The 16,774-nt window shown below is 47.4% G+C and overlaps 1 protein-coding gene across 1 annotated transcript in view; it reads left to right on the forward strand.

Annotated features, from left to right (window-relative positions):
* The window catches only part of LOC136577174 (syntaxin-1B), an 87,751-nt gene extending 79,438 nt beyond the window's left edge, over positions 1-8,313 (forward strand). Inside the window, exons 6-10 of the mRNA XM_066576961.1 lie at positions 1,695-1,803; positions 1,899-1,972; positions 2,444-2,581; positions 2,676-2,786; positions 4,444-8,313. Coding sequence (XP_066433058.1) covers positions 1,695-1,803; positions 1,899-1,972; positions 2,444-2,581; positions 2,676-2,786; positions 4,444-4,524 — 513 coding nt within the window. The 3' untranslated portion in view covers positions 4,525-8,313. The remainder of the gene's footprint in view (positions 1-1,694; positions 1,804-1,898; positions 1,973-2,443; positions 2,582-2,675; positions 2,787-4,443) is intronic.
* The last annotated feature ends 8,461 nt before the right edge of the window (positions 8,314-16,774 follow it).

Below are 16,774 nucleotides of genomic sequence, written 5' to 3' on the forward strand. Positions count from 1 at the left end.
GGAGGCGCCGTCGACGAGAATTTTATGTCACGCACTCAGTTTTTGCGTTGTAAGTGGAGTCTGCTGTGGTTCAGTTCTGCCGAGTGGATCAGGCAGCCCCTTATCTTTTGATTGCTGATCACAGGACCCTCTACAGCAGGGGTCCCCAACTCCAGTCCTCAGGGACCCCTAACAGGTCATGTTTTCAGGATATCCTATGGTAAGAACCCCTGTGGCAATGTCTGAGGCACTGATGATAATTACATCACCTGTGCAATACTGAGGACATCCTGAAAACACTGATCCACAGGCCAGATCAGGTATATAGCTGGCTCTTCAGGCTTGTTTACATGGCGGATTTTGACTTGCACTATTCAATTTGTGCCCAAATCCATATAAATAAATGCCCCATTCATATCAGTGGGAGTCCGCACTGCAGTCTGTAGGATGTGGATTTAAAAATACGCATGGGTAAAAAAAAAGAGGTGACGTCACTTCACAATCCATGTCAGGAAATCCACATGTGAATTAGCCCCATTGAAAAAAGGGCTGATGCATGCCAGTATCCTGGGCAACTGCTTGTGCAGATCCGCGGCAGAGAACCGTGGCTCAGCCGCCGCTTTCTGCCATTGTTAAGAGGCGGGTCCATGTGTGAATGTAACCTTAGGCTAACCTCACACTGGCGCGCGCAGTATGGTGCCGTGAATCCCGCACCCCCATCACGCTCCTCGCCATGTGAATTCCCTGCGATTGCGGGGTGTTTCCATGTGCAAACAGCCTCTCATCACTTCGGGGATCCTCCAGCGCAGCGGTCAGTTGTGGCGGAGGATGGCAGAGTTTCTCCCATTTTTTCAATGGGAGACCTTGCGCTGCTGCCGCCAGCCCCAGTGAGAACATGTGTATGACTCCATTCAAAAGAATGGGGTTCATATATGTGCGAGATTTGCACATCTCCCAACGCACACCCTCGCCCACTTTTTTGGCGTGTGAAGCCGTTCTTAAAGTGACCCTCCGTCTTCCAGATAAAATTCTGTCCTGGGACAGGTGGGGGGAAGAGAGGTTTATTACCTATAGTAGTTCTTCTCTGCCGCCCCTCTGATTCACCAGTTTTGGGACGTGTTTTTGAGCATCTAGGATGGTTGCAGCAATGTTTGAACTACCTAATGCGCACTGTGCACTACTTTCTGATTGGCCAGTGCTAATCACATGAGCAGCTCTGGCCAACCAGAGAGCAGGTATAGTACATTGGTAGACTTACACTAGCAATATGCCGTAGGGATCAGGTAGTCTGAAGATTGCGTTAGCCATCCTGGACGGCCAAAAACAGGACCTGCAAATGGCAGATCAGAAGACGGCAGGGAGGAAGAGCTGCCGACAATATACCCCCCTCCCCCTCCGGTCCCAGGCAAATTTTATACCGAAACCGGAGGGCATGATTGCCGTTCGAACTCTTGTTTCCCAATCTTCAGACCATGTGAAGCTGCACCCGATCAGCCGACAAATGAGCAAACGCTTCCTGATTGGCTGAATGCTCGTCTGTGCTACCAGCAGGGCTGGTTCTCTGCGGGGGCCGAACATACGCATGAACGATTATTTTGTCGGTCATAGCGCCAGAAATGGGCCGTGTAAAGGTTTGACAAACCAACGCCTATCATTGTGAAAACCGGCGTGTTTCAGTGATCGGCGGCGCTCACGCTCTCCTGTCTCCTTCCCAGCATTCCACTCTATCCCGTAAATTTGTGGAGGTGATGACAGAATACAACGCAACGCAATCTAAATACAGAGACCGCTGTAAGGACCGCATCCAGAGACAGCTGGAGATCAGTACGTATCCCAGGGGGCATGAAGGCGCCGGCTGAAACGGACCAGGGGGGTTTGTGCTAGAAGTTTTAACGCTTTTTCTTAATTCCTCCCGGCAGCTGGCAGAACCACGACCAACGAGGAGCTGGAAGACATGTTGGAGAGCGGAAAACTGGCCATATTCACAGATGATGTGTGTAATGGGGAACACTGACACGGATGGGGGGAGGGGGTGGTTGGGGGTTTCTTGCCACATTGTCCATGTATTGTTCCATACAAATATATAGGTGGAGCCTACAACTTGTTATAGACAATTCGAGAACTTGGCTACATACTGTAGTTCTCTGTATGCAGCCTGCAGTGTAAAGAATGGAGGTTAGATAAAAAAATTTTTAACTCAAGCAGTTTTTAAAAAGCCCTTAAGCCTATGGAAAACAAAAATAAATGGTTTACAATCTAGTAGATTTCCACTGATTGGCGTTGGCTTTCTTAGGTCATAGGAATAGTTGGCAGTGAACATTTCTGCTCAACTTTCCCCATTAGTGGAAGCAAAGTTTTATATCCGTGACCCACAGAACAACATGCAAACCCCCCTACAAGTATCTACATCCAACACCAACTTTATCTCCAGGTCTGACGTAGGGCAACCTTCTTCTCCCTACAGATCAAGATGGACTCTCAGATGACCAAACAAGCTCTGAACGAAATTGAGACACGACACAATGAGATCATCAAGTTGGAGACCAGCATCCGGGAGCTCCACGACATGTTTGTAGACATGGCTATGCTGGTGGAGAGTCAGGTGAGGGAGGTTGGGGTCGACCCGTGATCACACTGAGGGGACTATAGGCGCATCGTGGACTCCAAATGACTTGTCGGTGTTTCTCGATTCCCAGGGGGAGATGATAGATCGCATTGAATATAATGTGGAGCACTCGGTGGACTATGTGGAGCGAGCGGTGTCTGATACCAAGAAAGCTGTGAAATATCAGAGCAAAGCACGAAGGGTAAGTAGCCGGCCTGTAGGGACCCGCTGGACAGACTGGTAGGAGGGCACACACGGACCAGCTGACGGGTATAATATACAGAGCGGACTGCAGGGTGGACTGATATAATGTACTTATTACAGCTCTGCTCTGTTGGCCTCTGTCCTTATAACACCGCTGACAATTTCTTCTCTCTCTTCTCTCCCTTCATCATATCTGTTGTCTCATCTCTTTCCTCGCTGTCTCTTCCCTCCCAATATTCTCATCCTGCCTTTCTTCCACCCTATCTCTACTCTTGTTTTTCACATCCTTACCCTTTCTTGGAACTCTCTTTTATTTCTGCTTTCCCATTTTCCCTCCTTCTAACCAATGTCTTTCTCTTTCCTTTCCCTTCATCCATATCCCTTACCCCATCCTTCTTCCCCTCTCTCTTCCACCTTCCATCCCTCTAACTTTCCCTACTTGTCCTATGTTTTTATCCCTCCCCCATCCCCGCTATCTTTTGCTTTTCTTCTTTTTCCTCTACCTTCTTTAACCCTTCCCTTCACCCCTTCTCTTTTGACCCTATTCTTTACCTGCCTCTCTTTTTGCTCTCCATCTATACCTCCACCCTACTTCCTCTTCACCCTCTTTCATTTTCCACCCTCCCTTCCCAACCCTTTCTCCCTTTCCCTCTTCACACTCCTACTCTTCCTTTATCCTTTCCATCCTTTCTCTTCTGCCTCTCTGTTACTTTCTCCCATTTATCACCCCCTTCCCAACCCTCTCTTATTTCCTTTCTCCCTACCCTCCTCCTACATTTTCCACCTCTCTTCCCCTTCCTTCTCTATCTTTACTCCCTTCTGTTTTCCACCTTCCTTCCCCTTTTTACTCTCCATTTACCATCTTTTATTTTCCACAATGTTTTCCTAACCTTCTCACCCATTCCCTTCCTTCTCTTTCTTCTCCCTTTCCTATTTTCCACCTCCATTTCTGAACCTTCTCTCCGTTTCCTCTTTTCCATTTACCTTCCTCCGTTTTCCACCTCCTTTTCCCAACCTCCTCTCTCTTTCCTCTTCTCCATGTATACTCTTCTCTTTGCCAACTCACCTTTCTAACTTTCTCCCCCTTCCTCTCCTCCTCTCCTTTTACTCTCCTCCATTTCCACCCCCTTTTCCCAACCCTCTCTTCCTTCGCCTCCTTTCCCTTCCTCCTCTATCTTTACCCGCTTCCATTTTCCACCTTTTCCCAACTATCTCACCCATTCCCTTCCTTCTCTTCCTTCGCCCTCTCCCATTTCCCACCTCTATTTTCGAACCCTCTCTCACTTTCCTCTTTTCCATTTACCCTTCTCCATTTTCCCCCTCCCTTTCCCAACCTTCTCTCTCTCTGTGCCACTTATCCCTTTCCTACTCTCTCCTCTCCCTCTACCCGCCTCTATTTTCCACCTCCTTTTCCCAACCTTCTCTCTCTCCATGTACACTCCTCTTTTTGCCGCTTCACCCTTTCCTACCCTCTGCCCATTTGCGTCCTTCCTCCTCCCCCTTTACCCTCCTCCATTTCCCACCCTCTTTTCCCAACTCTCTCTTCCTTCGCCTCCTCTCCCTTTGCCCTCTTCCTCGCCCTTGGCCTCTCTCTACCATTTCTCGGGCCACGTTCTCTGGCCTTCCTTCTGCTTCTGATGGCGTTGGGTATGTAGAAGAAGATCATGATTATAATCTGTTGTGTGGTGCTGGGTGTCGTTCTCGCCTCCTCTATCGGGGGGACATTGGGATTCTGAAATAAAAACAAATGCACAAAGCAGAGTAAAAGGAAAGATAAAGAAAATAGCGAATTACAAAAAAGAAACAAAAAAAAAGAGATACAATATCACATACATGACAAGTATTGGAATTTTCCGCACAGATCAGGAAGCTGTGAGTGCGGCTGCCCATTTTCGCCTCTGTGGGTTTCACTCAGGAGTTAGGTTACCATCAGCTAATTCAGTCTTACGGGGAGAGGGGGGCGCATATTACGGAGTCACTCCACCCCTCCCCTCAGCGGTGTTAACTGACGTCAACCTAAAGCCAAATCTTCACCTGTCACCCACGGGAGCTGGGGGCGAAAAAAGGGCCAAAAATTCCCCAGTTTTCTTTTTCTTCCTCTGTGTCCGTTTCCCTTTTTTTTTTTAGTTTATTTATTTTTTGTCATTTTTATTTTTTTCGTTTATCCAGTCTGTCAAAAAAACCACAAAAAAAACGTACTTGTATTTGACGTTGCTGGACATGTTCTACGGGGACCCCTGAACATGTGGGGTGGACAGAGGGTCCGACCTGGCGCTTTAAATTGTCCTTTTTCTCTTGACTGGTGGCTGAGTGTGTTTGTCTGTCTTGTGTGTGCGCTCAAATCTCTTCCGTCTTATGGATCAGGTGGTGATGTGAGTGTGTGGGGGGTGCTGGGAGTCGCACATCCATCTCTGAGAGTCGGCGTCCTCTAGGGGGAGAAGCTGGATACTACGTGAGTAGCATGCTGACACCGTGTGGCTGAGCTCCTTATGAACCGTGCGTACTTGTGTATTCTGCAGCTGTAGCAATAGGCAGGGGAAGCATCGCCGCATCTCGTCTCCTCACTTATCCGAGGAGCTCCGCCGCTCGCCCTTCATTAGTACCTGGACTATCCCGGTTTTTCATCTACCGCCCTCCCATATTGCCTTATGACCTGTGCAGCCACAAGTCATCATCTATGTATATTAGATTGGCTTCGTCTGCTTCCCCCTTAGGTCTCTCTATATAAGAACGCCTTTTGTCCTCTGACTATCCGGGTCATTTTTAAGATTCGCACCTAAATTAATCAGTATTTGCAACCATCCTGTATGGCTTCTGGGAGGAGGAAGTCATTTTAAGTTGCACTTTTTCACTTCCTGGGACCTGTCAGAATAGTTGAGCAGTCCAGGCGGGCCGCGGCATTGGATATATATATACAAGAAGTGATCTCCACAGTGTCTGCACAATCCGATCATTAATCTATTACTTTAAGCCAAAGTTTGTCCCACCGTGTTCCTCCTCCACTAGCGCGTATTCCGGCCAGCCTTGTGAGCAGCACCAACAGAACAGGCAGCGCGAGGGCGCTACTCATCTCGATATACAGCAATAAAGTACTCTGACCTCACAGCTGTTCTGGACATTGTCGCGGTGTCCGAAAAAAAAGGATTGCAGAGCGTCGGTCAGGACTTGAGTGTTGTGGGAATTTTTTTTACTTTTGACATTTTTTTTTTACATAAGCGTTTGTGCACGCCGGGATGTCACAGCGACATCTAGTGGGGCCTAACGGTATCACACGAGGCAAAAAATAAAACGAGCTAAATCTACTTCACCGCACATATTTTCCCATTACCGTCCTCATTCCCTGCCGAAAGTGGTACAAACTCCAGTGCAGAGATGACAGTACAAAACGTCAGCAGCACACATGGCCCCACAGCGCTCTTCCTCCGTTCTGTCTGTTCGTCTCTCCGTCGCCTTTGCATGAATCGAAGCCCGTCTCTGTGGATATTACAAGTCTTTTTTGTCCCGACTATAAGAAAAAAAAACGTTAAAAAAAAAGCAAAAATAAACTTTTTCACCAGGGGGAGAGGAGAAAGGGACAGGCAGCCTCTCGTGTGCATGCAAGAATCAACAGCTCCGGCCAAGAACCAACCGGGGCGGCCATTTTGAACTCACTTCGGCAAAACGTTTGACGTCTCAAATGTAATGAAATCTTTTTTTTTTTTTTTTCTTTTCCGCTAGAGGGTAGCCAGCCATCCGCCGCCGCCGCCCGCCCGTCAGCCATCACAAGTAGCTTAGTTCACTAATTAAAATGGCTGCCCCAGGAGGCGAGGAGGGTTACTTTACTGTATCTATGCAGATTTCATTGTTTTTTCGTTCCGTTTTTTACACACCACTGTGACACGTGGTCCGTCCTGCCTTCAGCTTTAATATCAAAGTATTTCATATAAATAAATATATAGAGATTTAAATTAAAAGAAATTATATATAAGTCTAAAGATACGAGCAATTCAGTCAGATATCGGGGATGTGTCTGATGTCTATCGTGGCAACTGAATTTTTTTTTTTTTTGTTAAAGGGGACCTCTAGATCTAGCGGGGGGGTAGTTAATGTCCTCTAGTGTGCGGTATATGGATTTGATTTTATTTTTTTAATATGCAGATCACTGATCTTGTTCCTCTCCTTACAAAGCCTTATATATATTATTTTTTTTCTTTTTTTAATTACTATTTTTATTGCTTTTTTTTTTTTTTTCTTTTCGAATTTCTTTTGTTCGTTACCAGTGTCTTCTATCGGGTGCTCGGCGCCGGCCGTGTTCCTTTCCTTCCTTTAGTATAGACTTATTGGAGAACAGAGTGATGAATGTGTATTTACTAGGATGCGTTTGAAGAACACAGAAGCATGTTCAATAAGAGTGTCCAGTTAGGAAGCAGGATTCAAAATGGCCGCCCTCAGCAGCCATAATCGTATGAACGTCTCTGGTCCCATTGTGTGTGTTGTGCCCTTGGATCTCTGGGTGTCTAATTGGCTTTTTTCGTCTTTGGATTTGCTGTAAATGTTTTTCTCTCTCCGTTAGCGGCCTTGAAATTTGCATGTTTGTTTCATTTTAATGAGCGTCTCCGGTCGCGAGGATAATTGAAATTGCAATGAGTATTAAGGAGGGATCGCGCAGAGAGGGAGCGGCAGAGCCCGGGGCAGGCGGGAGGGGGGTCAGTGTATTACGAAGGATGTCTCCGTGACGGCAGGATGGAAGAGTCAGCCACAAAAAGTGGGAACTCCTAAGACGTTTCCGGTCTCACATAGACTTTATGCAGTATTGTCCAAGAACAGATGGAAACCATTCCTCCCAGTACAGAAGAGACGTCCTGAGAAAGTCAAGATACCAAAGCGCAAAACATGGAGAATTTTGGGGGAAATCGGGGTAAAAAGTCTTGACTGTAAATCAATCCAAGGAAGAGTTGACTCCACAAATTACCATCAGACGGTCCTTGGAAAGATGGCTGACCTTCGAAGAGAGTGAGACACTAGCGAGCCTTCCAAACCCAACCTCCCCATTCTCGGGGCAGTCTCCGGTGGAGACGTGGTCTGTGACCCCTCTCCCACCACAGGAGCCTGCAATACATCCTTAAAAGCAGCAGACAAGGATGTGAATTCTTCCGCTTCCTCTCCTCCCTTTTACTCCCTCCCTCCCGTATGAAAATTTTTTGATGTTTAAAAAAAAGTCTCAGTTGAAAAAAAAAAATGTGAATTGCAAAAAAAAAAAACAAAAAAAAAAAACAGTTGTTTTAAGGTTGAAAAATATAAAAAAATGAAAAAAATTCTGAAAAAAAAACTGCTTGCATGTTACAAAAATGTGAAAAAAATTACAGCAGAAACCGTGAAAAAGAGAAGAAAAAAATCTGAATTCTCGGTTTAAAAAAAAGCGTGTCGTCTTTATTTGTTTTTGTTTGTTGTTTTCCGTGTTTTTTTATTGTGCTGCTGAAAAAAAAAAAAAAAGAACAAAAAAACCCATATCAGAAGAACCCCTCACCCTAATGTGTTTTTGTGAAGTAAACAGTCATGTCTCTTTGTGTGTGTACTTACCTGATGTCTTTTGTCTGGGAGGGAGGGGGTTAACCACCCAATAAGACGGATGATTCTAACACGTGTGACATGTATTTACTGGGGCAGCTTCCCCCACCATATATGGAGGACTTGGGGGATTGCAGGATTCTTTATGTCTTCAGAGCCCAAAGTGGTCAAGGCTTTAAGGAATGTATAAGGAAAAAACCTCAAGCCCTTTTAATTATACATGAACAACCCAGAACAGGGCAGAGCGGTGTACATACTGTAGGCGCATCGAGTCCCTGTAGGCACACCAAGTCCCTGTAGGCGCCCCGAGTCCTTGTGGGCGCCCCGAGTCCTTGTGGGCGCCCCGAGTCCTTGTGGGCGCCCCGAGTCCTTGTGGGCGCCCCGAGTCCCTGTGGGCGCCCCGAGTCCCTGTAGGCGCCCCGAGTCCCTGTAGGCGCCCCGAGTGCTTGTAGAAGCACTGCGTCCCTGTAGGCGCATCGCGTCCCTGTAGGCGCCCCGAGTCCCTGTAGGAGCCCCGAGTCCCTGTAGGCGCCCCGAGTCCCTGTAGGAGCCCCGAGTCCCTGTAGGAGCACTGAGTCCCTGTAGGCGCCCTGAGTCCCTGTAGGCGCCCCGAGTCCCTGTAGGCGCACTGAGTCTTTGTAGGAGCACCGAGTTATGTGCCTCTGCCCTAGGTGAACAAGTCTCGCTATGTAGTGCTGTATGGAGCCATATGAAGAGATTCCCTGCTTACCCTCCATAGCACCCGATAGAGCAGCCAAGAATCCTTTTGCCTTAGTATGAAATCTCAGGCGTACAGCAGGGTGCTATAGACTTCTATGGGTTATATATGATGGCCTAGAGGTTGTAGGCAGGCGTGGATGGAACCTCTGCCTTCAGTTTGTGAACCGTAGAGCACTTTGGTCTTCGTTTTACGAGGTTTTCGCCTGTGACTCTTTTTAGATGACTATAATAGAATTGTCTTAAGCGCCATTTACACGGGACGATTATTGCACGATCTTCGTTACGTCTAAATACAAAGCCATCGTTTACTATTCGTCAACTTTCACCCACCAGCATCGCTGGTTCGCTCACTTCTTGCTGCGTGTAAAGGCTCCCAGCTCAGGGCTTCATATAGAATGAGAAGTGAGCGTTGATCTGGGTGAGCGCTAACATCTGGCGGTGACGTCACCCGCTCGTGCCGATCGTTTAGCCGACAGTCGTGACGTGTAAATGAAGAATTGGACACTTTTCTGTCCAGCTAAAAAGACTTGACCGGGACGGAAACCTTATGAAACGGAGATCAAGGCGGTCTTCATTTCTCCCGCCCTACGGTTCCCCCCAGGGCTCCGTCTCAATGCCATTTTCGGTATGGAAGGCGGCGGAGATAAAAACACCATCTGAAAGGAGCCAACATGGTCTTGTGTGTAAAGATCTTACATCGTCACTGAGGAAACACGTTTCTTAAAGGGGTTTGTCACTTATTGCTATTGATGACCTATTCTCAGGATAAGCCATCAATAGCGGATCTGCGAGGATCCGATGTTCGAGACCCCCACCGATCAGCTGGAACGAAGCCCACTGTTACACCTGTGGCCCTGACCATCGGGAATGGATGTCTGCATTGGTAGTCAAGGCTGGATGGGTGATAGACAGGAGTGAAGTTGTCTATTATATTTCCGCCTCTGACTGCACTGACAGCAGGCCAAGCAATCAGCTGATTGACAGGGATCTCGAGCGGAGGACACCTACTTTTTATTTAAAGGAGTACCTGAACTTTTTCCAAACTTCTAACATGTTTTGATCAATTGGGTCTTGTTGCTGAGAACCCCGCTGACCACTGAAGCGAGACGGCTGCAGCACTCACCTGAGCACTGGGCCACTTCAGCTGTTTTTGCTATTTTCCATCCCTATATGTGATTTCTGTAGACCTCTATACGTCCGTCTTCAGCTGCCAAGAGGAGCCAGCGTGCAACAAAGACACCTATGAGCGATGTCCTCAGCTGTGGAACCCCCACTGATCAAAACTTCTCACATGTCAAAAGTTTCTAAAGTTCAGCTATTCCTTAAATTCTTGGGAGCAACAAAAATGGTTGCTAAAGTATGCACACCCTAAATATGATCACCTATATGCAGATATAGAACCCTCTCCAAAAAAGAATGTACAGTGTTCTGGAGATGGATCCATGTGTGTTACTGGCCCTGTGTCTACCGTCATGTCCAGCTGTGGTCATGTGATCTAGGTTACAGAACGTATAGTAGTGCCCTGCAGCAGAATATCTTAAAGGGGTTTTACCACCAAAGATATTTAACCCTGATCAACAGGATAGGAGACAAATGGACCCCTAGTGATCCCCAGGATACCCCATGTGAATGGAGCGGCAGCGTAGATGTGTGACCACCACTCCATTCATTTCTATAGGAAGGAGGGAGATTGCATCATTCACTGCCTGCACCATAGATATGAATGGAGCGGTCCTCACACGTGCCACGCTGCTCCATTCACATGAGGCATTAGGGGTGCACAGATCTGTATATCGCTGGGGGTCGCAGCGGGCATCGGACCCCTAGTGGTCGGTAATAAAACCTCTTAAAAGTGACTCCACCTGTGCTTAATAAGCTCATAATACACCCAACCTTCTGCATAGACACAGGAGGAGTTTTATGAAGACTTCATTACGCCTTTGATATGCCAGTCCTAAACCAATGTGTGCTGGATCCCGATGAGCCAGATATACTAAAAGGCCACGTGTCGGACTAGTGGTGCGTAATAAAGTCCACGACTTGTACAAGAGGGCATAGATTTCCAATGCATCTTGTGTCATTTTCCAGTGTGAGACATAATAAATCTGCGGTCCTATTGTAGCCCCATCCCTCACACTACACCCTGCCCTCTTTAAAGTAGAGAGCGGTAAAGTGTTGCCCAAATATGGCATGTGCCAAAATTTCCAATTATTTTACACTGCCACAACTTATTCTCTCTATTGAGTTAGTGATAAAATTGTCACCGCCTGCAGCCACCACTAGGGAGAGCTCTTACACTGTGCTATTATTGACTTCATTGTCCACAGTCTGTAGTGAGCTCCCCCTAGTGGTGTCTGCAGACAGTGAGAATTTCATCATGTGACCCTAAGTCTATGCAGGGGATCTGGAGCTCTGTATCATGAAATAGAGCTTGGACTGCTAGAAATATGAGAGCAGAAGTTCAGTGTCCGGGATTTGATCTTTAGAGAACAGTTCATTCTATAGTAAACGGCTGCACAGCATCAGAAACACCCAGATGGTACAAATGGAGGATGTGAAGGGAACCTCCAGCTTCATCACCAGAGGAAGCTGCAAGAAGCAAGACCAAGTGGACAGAAAATCTCAGAGGTCATGATCCTTGCCGTCTGGTAGGTGCTAACCCTGTCCAGAGACCATGTGAGCAGCAGGTATATAGGGGGTGACACTAACAGCCTCGTACCTCATCTCATACCATCCTAATGACACAATGATAGCTATGGGTCCTTTATCCAGCCTCAAAAATGGCGCTAAATTTACACAGGAGTGATAGCCATGCAATGACTGGAGGCGGAGCGGGCCGGGATCATTCCAGTGCGGGGGCACTCAAGCACAGAGCGGCTACGGGTCAGTAGTTGCTTGGTTTTTAGTTTTGCTGAAAGCCAAGCGACTCAAAAATGAGCGATTAGTTACTCAGTGCCCAGTCGGCGGTCGCCCGTACACGGGACAACAATTAGTGAAATTCACTGTTTCCAGCAATAATCACCCCAAAGGTGAAGGCACCGCCGGGTATATAACCGCTCTGCTGCGTCGTGTTGTTGGATATGTGACCTCTGCGTCAAACACCACATCCTGCATAATACCAAATCAAGTACCAGTCACACCTGCGGCGGGCGCTGCCCAATCACTTCTGTCTCTGGCTTCCGTTTTTGTATTAGACAAACAAAATGAAACTTTTCCTTTTTATTCCTCATTGATATCAGGGGGTTAAAAATGAATAAAAATGGAAAGGTTTCAGTCCGTTCTGTTCTGGTAATAATGGAAGAAATAGAGCTTCAGGCTGCGCTATTCCATTTAAGAAGACGGAAGGCTTTGCCTTTTATGGAAAACCCATTGAAATCAATGGGAAAAAACAGAAAGGTTCATTCCGTTTTCCTGCTCCAAAAATGGAACGAAACAATGGAGTTGGGATGGAAAGCCCTAATGCAGACGTGAGCGAGCCCTAAATCTATATATGAGGCCCCTGCGCCGACACAGGAGGACCTGGTGAGGAATTCCTGCACAGCCCCTCTACATATATCAGGCAGTTGTGGCTTTATAGTCAACCTTGGGTGCAAAAGTGCCATCTGGTGGTTTTAACGGTAGTACCCCTAGTTTTTAAAGGGGTATTCTGGGCATTTATATCGATGGCCTATTCGCAGGATAGGTCATCAGTAGTTTACTGGCAGGGGCCCACCATGTGGAATTCCCACGATCAGCTGATCCTCCAGGCTGCTAGCTCGGCAGGTCTGGATGTCCATATAGGTGGTCAGAGCCGGATGTGTAATAGCTTCTCTCCTATTGAAATCAATGGGAGCGATTCCTTTGATTAGTCTTCTGGGTCATTCCAGAACAAATCACCCTTCGGCCTCTTTCACACGGGCGTTGTGTTTCAACGCTGCGCTGCCTCTACTGAAAGTCGTCGCGATTTTTCGCCCATTCACACGGCCGGCTGTGGCGTATTTCAGGGAAAAAACATCACAGCCCAGAAATCCCTCGGTTGGCAGAACTACTAGTAATCACTAAAATGCCTCACTAGAGCCACTTAGGAGTGTTTAGCACTAGCTGCTGCTAAACTCCCCCTCCCTTTTCTGACGGCTCCCAGCGTGTTTCAGTCAAAAGATAGGCCAAGGCCTATATTGTTCCACAGCATGAAATTTCGGTTGCTTATGTGATATTTTTCTCGATTGTACACTTTTGCACACCGAAAAATCATTCCTTTGAATGAATAGATTGGACACCAATGCTTCAGACGCCACCATTGTTTTTGCACGCCCGCATAATAACGCCCGTGTGAATAAGGCCTCGGGGTCACATCCGCCCAGCTCCAGTTGTTAGGACATCGCACATTTGTTTGTTACTAGAATGCATATAAAAATCTCAACTTTCAGACCCTTCAGGTTACGGGGTTGAGAAATACAAAGGGGGTCCATTTTCCAAAGGTCATTGAGAACCATGATTTTTGGTAATTCATCCCCTGGACACCACGGCGTGCAGGACGAGGTGCGCGGAGTCATTCTCATAATATGTGGAGTTATAATACTAATTCCAATACAAGTTCACATAAAATTGGAACAAAAATTTGAAAAAGTTTTGGAAGCTGAGTAGAGATGAGCGAGCGTACTCGGAAAAGCACTACTCGCTCGAGTAATTTGCTTTATCCGAGTATCGCTGTGCTCGTCCCTGAAGATTCGGGTGCCGCTGCGGCTGACAGGTGAGTCGCAGCGGGGAGCAGGGGAGAGCGGGCGGGAGAGAGGGAGAGAAAGATCTTCCCTCCGTTCCTCCCCGCTCTCCCCTGCAGCTCCCCGCTCCGTGCCGGCACCCGAATCTTTAGCCCCGAGCACAGCGATACTCGGATAAAGCAAATTACTCGAGCGAGTAGTGCTTTTCCGAGTACGCTCGCTCATCTCTAAAGCTGAGCCCCTCCGGAGAGAGCTGAACATTGTACATATCTGCCCGGATATGGAGGTTTTCTTACCACAGAATTTCAGGAAGGCATTTCTTGTAGTTTTTAAGAAACCAATTCTTACCTCTTGTGGCTCATGTCCAGGACCGTGTTTCCACCGCGTATTATGCGTGCGTTACATGGCCGCGTGATACGTGGTGAATAGAGTCAGTCCATGTACTTTCATTGATACATGTGGACACTGCGTATCAATACGAACAAGAAATAGATCACAGCATGCGCTATTTATGTGAGCCCTATACCCTTATATCGGCTGCATAAGATACGCTGTCCATACACAATACATTGCATAAGGGCAGCGTTTTCAAAGCGGCAATTTAAAAAAAATGTCGCACTGTGCATGTCTATGAGCGTAATTCACGGGCATGTGCAATACTATACTAATAATATGTGGTGAGAAAACGATGGTGGACATGAGCTCTTAGACCAGTGATGGCGAACCTTTAAAAGACTAGATCTTCCACACCACACAGCGCTGTCAAAAAAAATATTATGGGCATTGTACAAAAAATGATCCCCCACCATGCCATGTATAGGTATAGAAGGGGAAAACGGCAAGCAATGCATGGGCAGTGATGAAGGACCTATTAGAGACCGGGTGCCCAAACTGCAACCCAAAACCCACTTATTTATCGCAACATGTCAGGGGGCGGGGCTTATTACAACATATGATTTTTACCTCCGTCATTATAAAAAGGACAGGGCCGCTTCAGAATAGACACAATAGATTGTGAATGCGGAAATGCTGCAGAATTTGCCATGAAAATTTCCGTTCTGCTGCATTTCTGCCACATGTGAACATACCCCAGCGGTAAGTGACCCGCTGAACTATCTGTTAGCTGAGCGTCTGTACGCCGGCCGCATATATGTTCTATTATTCGTGCTGCCGGCGTATTTACGTGCTGTATATTCGCCCGTGTGAACAGCTGCATTGGAAACCAATGCATCACATGGGTACCGTATATGCGCCCGGGCGTGAAAGCGCCACGTTTATACGTTCGTGGGAATAAGTCCTTCCAGGAAGACTACAGAGCATACATCACGAAACTCACTGCAAGCAACAACTGATGCCTTTCAGGTACGACGGACGTCCTAGGAAGCACCAGATGTGATGCCCATTGCATAAAGGATCAGATTTTGAATTTGTATGAGTCCCAAGCATGTGGGCTTATTCACACATATGCCCGTGTGGACGTGTCTGAAACTGGCATATGCCCATGTGAACGAGCCCTAGGGCCTCCTGTCCACGGGCGGATTTGCAATGCAAAATCCAGCGTGGGATTCCACCTTCGGATTTCGCAGCAAATCCGGCCCATAGCATGCTATGAAAAAACGCGATTTCCTGCCCACGAGCGGAAACTGATTGTGATTTTCTGCTCACGGGAAAGAAATCTCAGCATGCTGCAATTTGCCGCGGGATACGCACGAACGGCTTCCGTTGAAGTCAATTTAAGCCGTCCATGCCGCACCCATTCTGCAATCATCATTGTGCAATGGCTGCAGGAGCCGCGTCATCGCGTGCGCTGGCCAGGCACAGGGTCGGATTCCACGTGCGGAGTGTGTGCAGCCGGCCTGAGTGCCCTTTTACACGGGTCGTCCAGCGATGATTGTTCCTGTGCTAATCATTTCGGTCCGTCCGCCTCTATTCACAATAAACAGGTTGTTGTCACTGCCTGTTTACACAGCTGATCCGTCCTGCAGCTTTAACACATGTCGGAGTTCCTCAGTAGGAGTTCAGTAGTTTCGGTTTCACTGCTGTTATTTCTTGGCCGTGAATACTGTGGCCGAGGAAATATAAGAGCTGCCCCATGTTCACGGCATGCACTGAATACATCATGCGGGGAAGAGCGGACAGCCGCTAACTTCCCCCTTCTTTTTTCAAACTCCTGCGCTCTGGCACGGAGCTTGAGCTGCCAGCGAAGGAGAGAAAATCTTCCTTGTTCAGTCGCAGCTGCGCTCCGTGCGACCAAGTGTAGTTGCATTCGCGTCCGTCCATTTAAGCTCTTATGCATGCAGAAACAACAAGATGAGAACACATTTTAATTGGTCGCTCAGTCAGGGCTGTGTTCACGCTAAACCATACGAGGCTTCAGAGTCCTGCTGGACGCATTGATATGGAACATGAACGATGTATCGGCCCGTCTAAAAGCGGACTGATAATTTTTTGGTACATATAATCAGATTTTCAGTTTCCAGCAAAAATTCAAGATTAAACATGACTTGAAGACGGTCAGGCGCCAACTGTGACTTGAAGAGCGTCATGCCGCTATTTTAATCACCGGAGCGGAGAAGCGCTATGACTCTCCGCTCGTGTGCAGCAGGCTGCGCTTTCCATAGTTCTCCTGTGGAAAGCGTGTCATAGGAGCTCCACAGGTGATTTATCGCCACCAATCTCGCCCGTGGACAGGCGGCCTGAGGGCTCCGACCCACTTGTGGGGGTTTTTTAACACAAATGTCAATGGGACTTTCTAAAGTTAAACACACAACGCACAAAAAGCACAAACTAGCAATGCGTTTTTAACATTAGAAAGTCCCATTGACAATCGCGTTAAAAAAACACAAGTGAGTAGGAGTCCTACAAGATATCTAGCATCTTCAAAGTGGTCGGCATGTTGTGTAAATAAGATGGGCAAACCTCCCAAAAATCCATTGTAATTCCAGGTTGTGTAATGCAAAGAAAACAGAGGAAGCACCAAAGGGGGGTGAAAACCGAGGAAGCACCAAAGGGGGGTGAAAAC

This window comes from Eleutherodactylus coqui, chromosome 8 (assembly GCF_035609145.1).
Source record: "Eleutherodactylus coqui strain aEleCoq1 chromosome 8, aEleCoq1.hap1, whole genome shotgun sequence".
Lineage (NCBI taxonomy): Eukaryota > Metazoa > Chordata > Amphibia > Anura > Eleutherodactylidae > Eleutherodactylus > Eleutherodactylus coqui.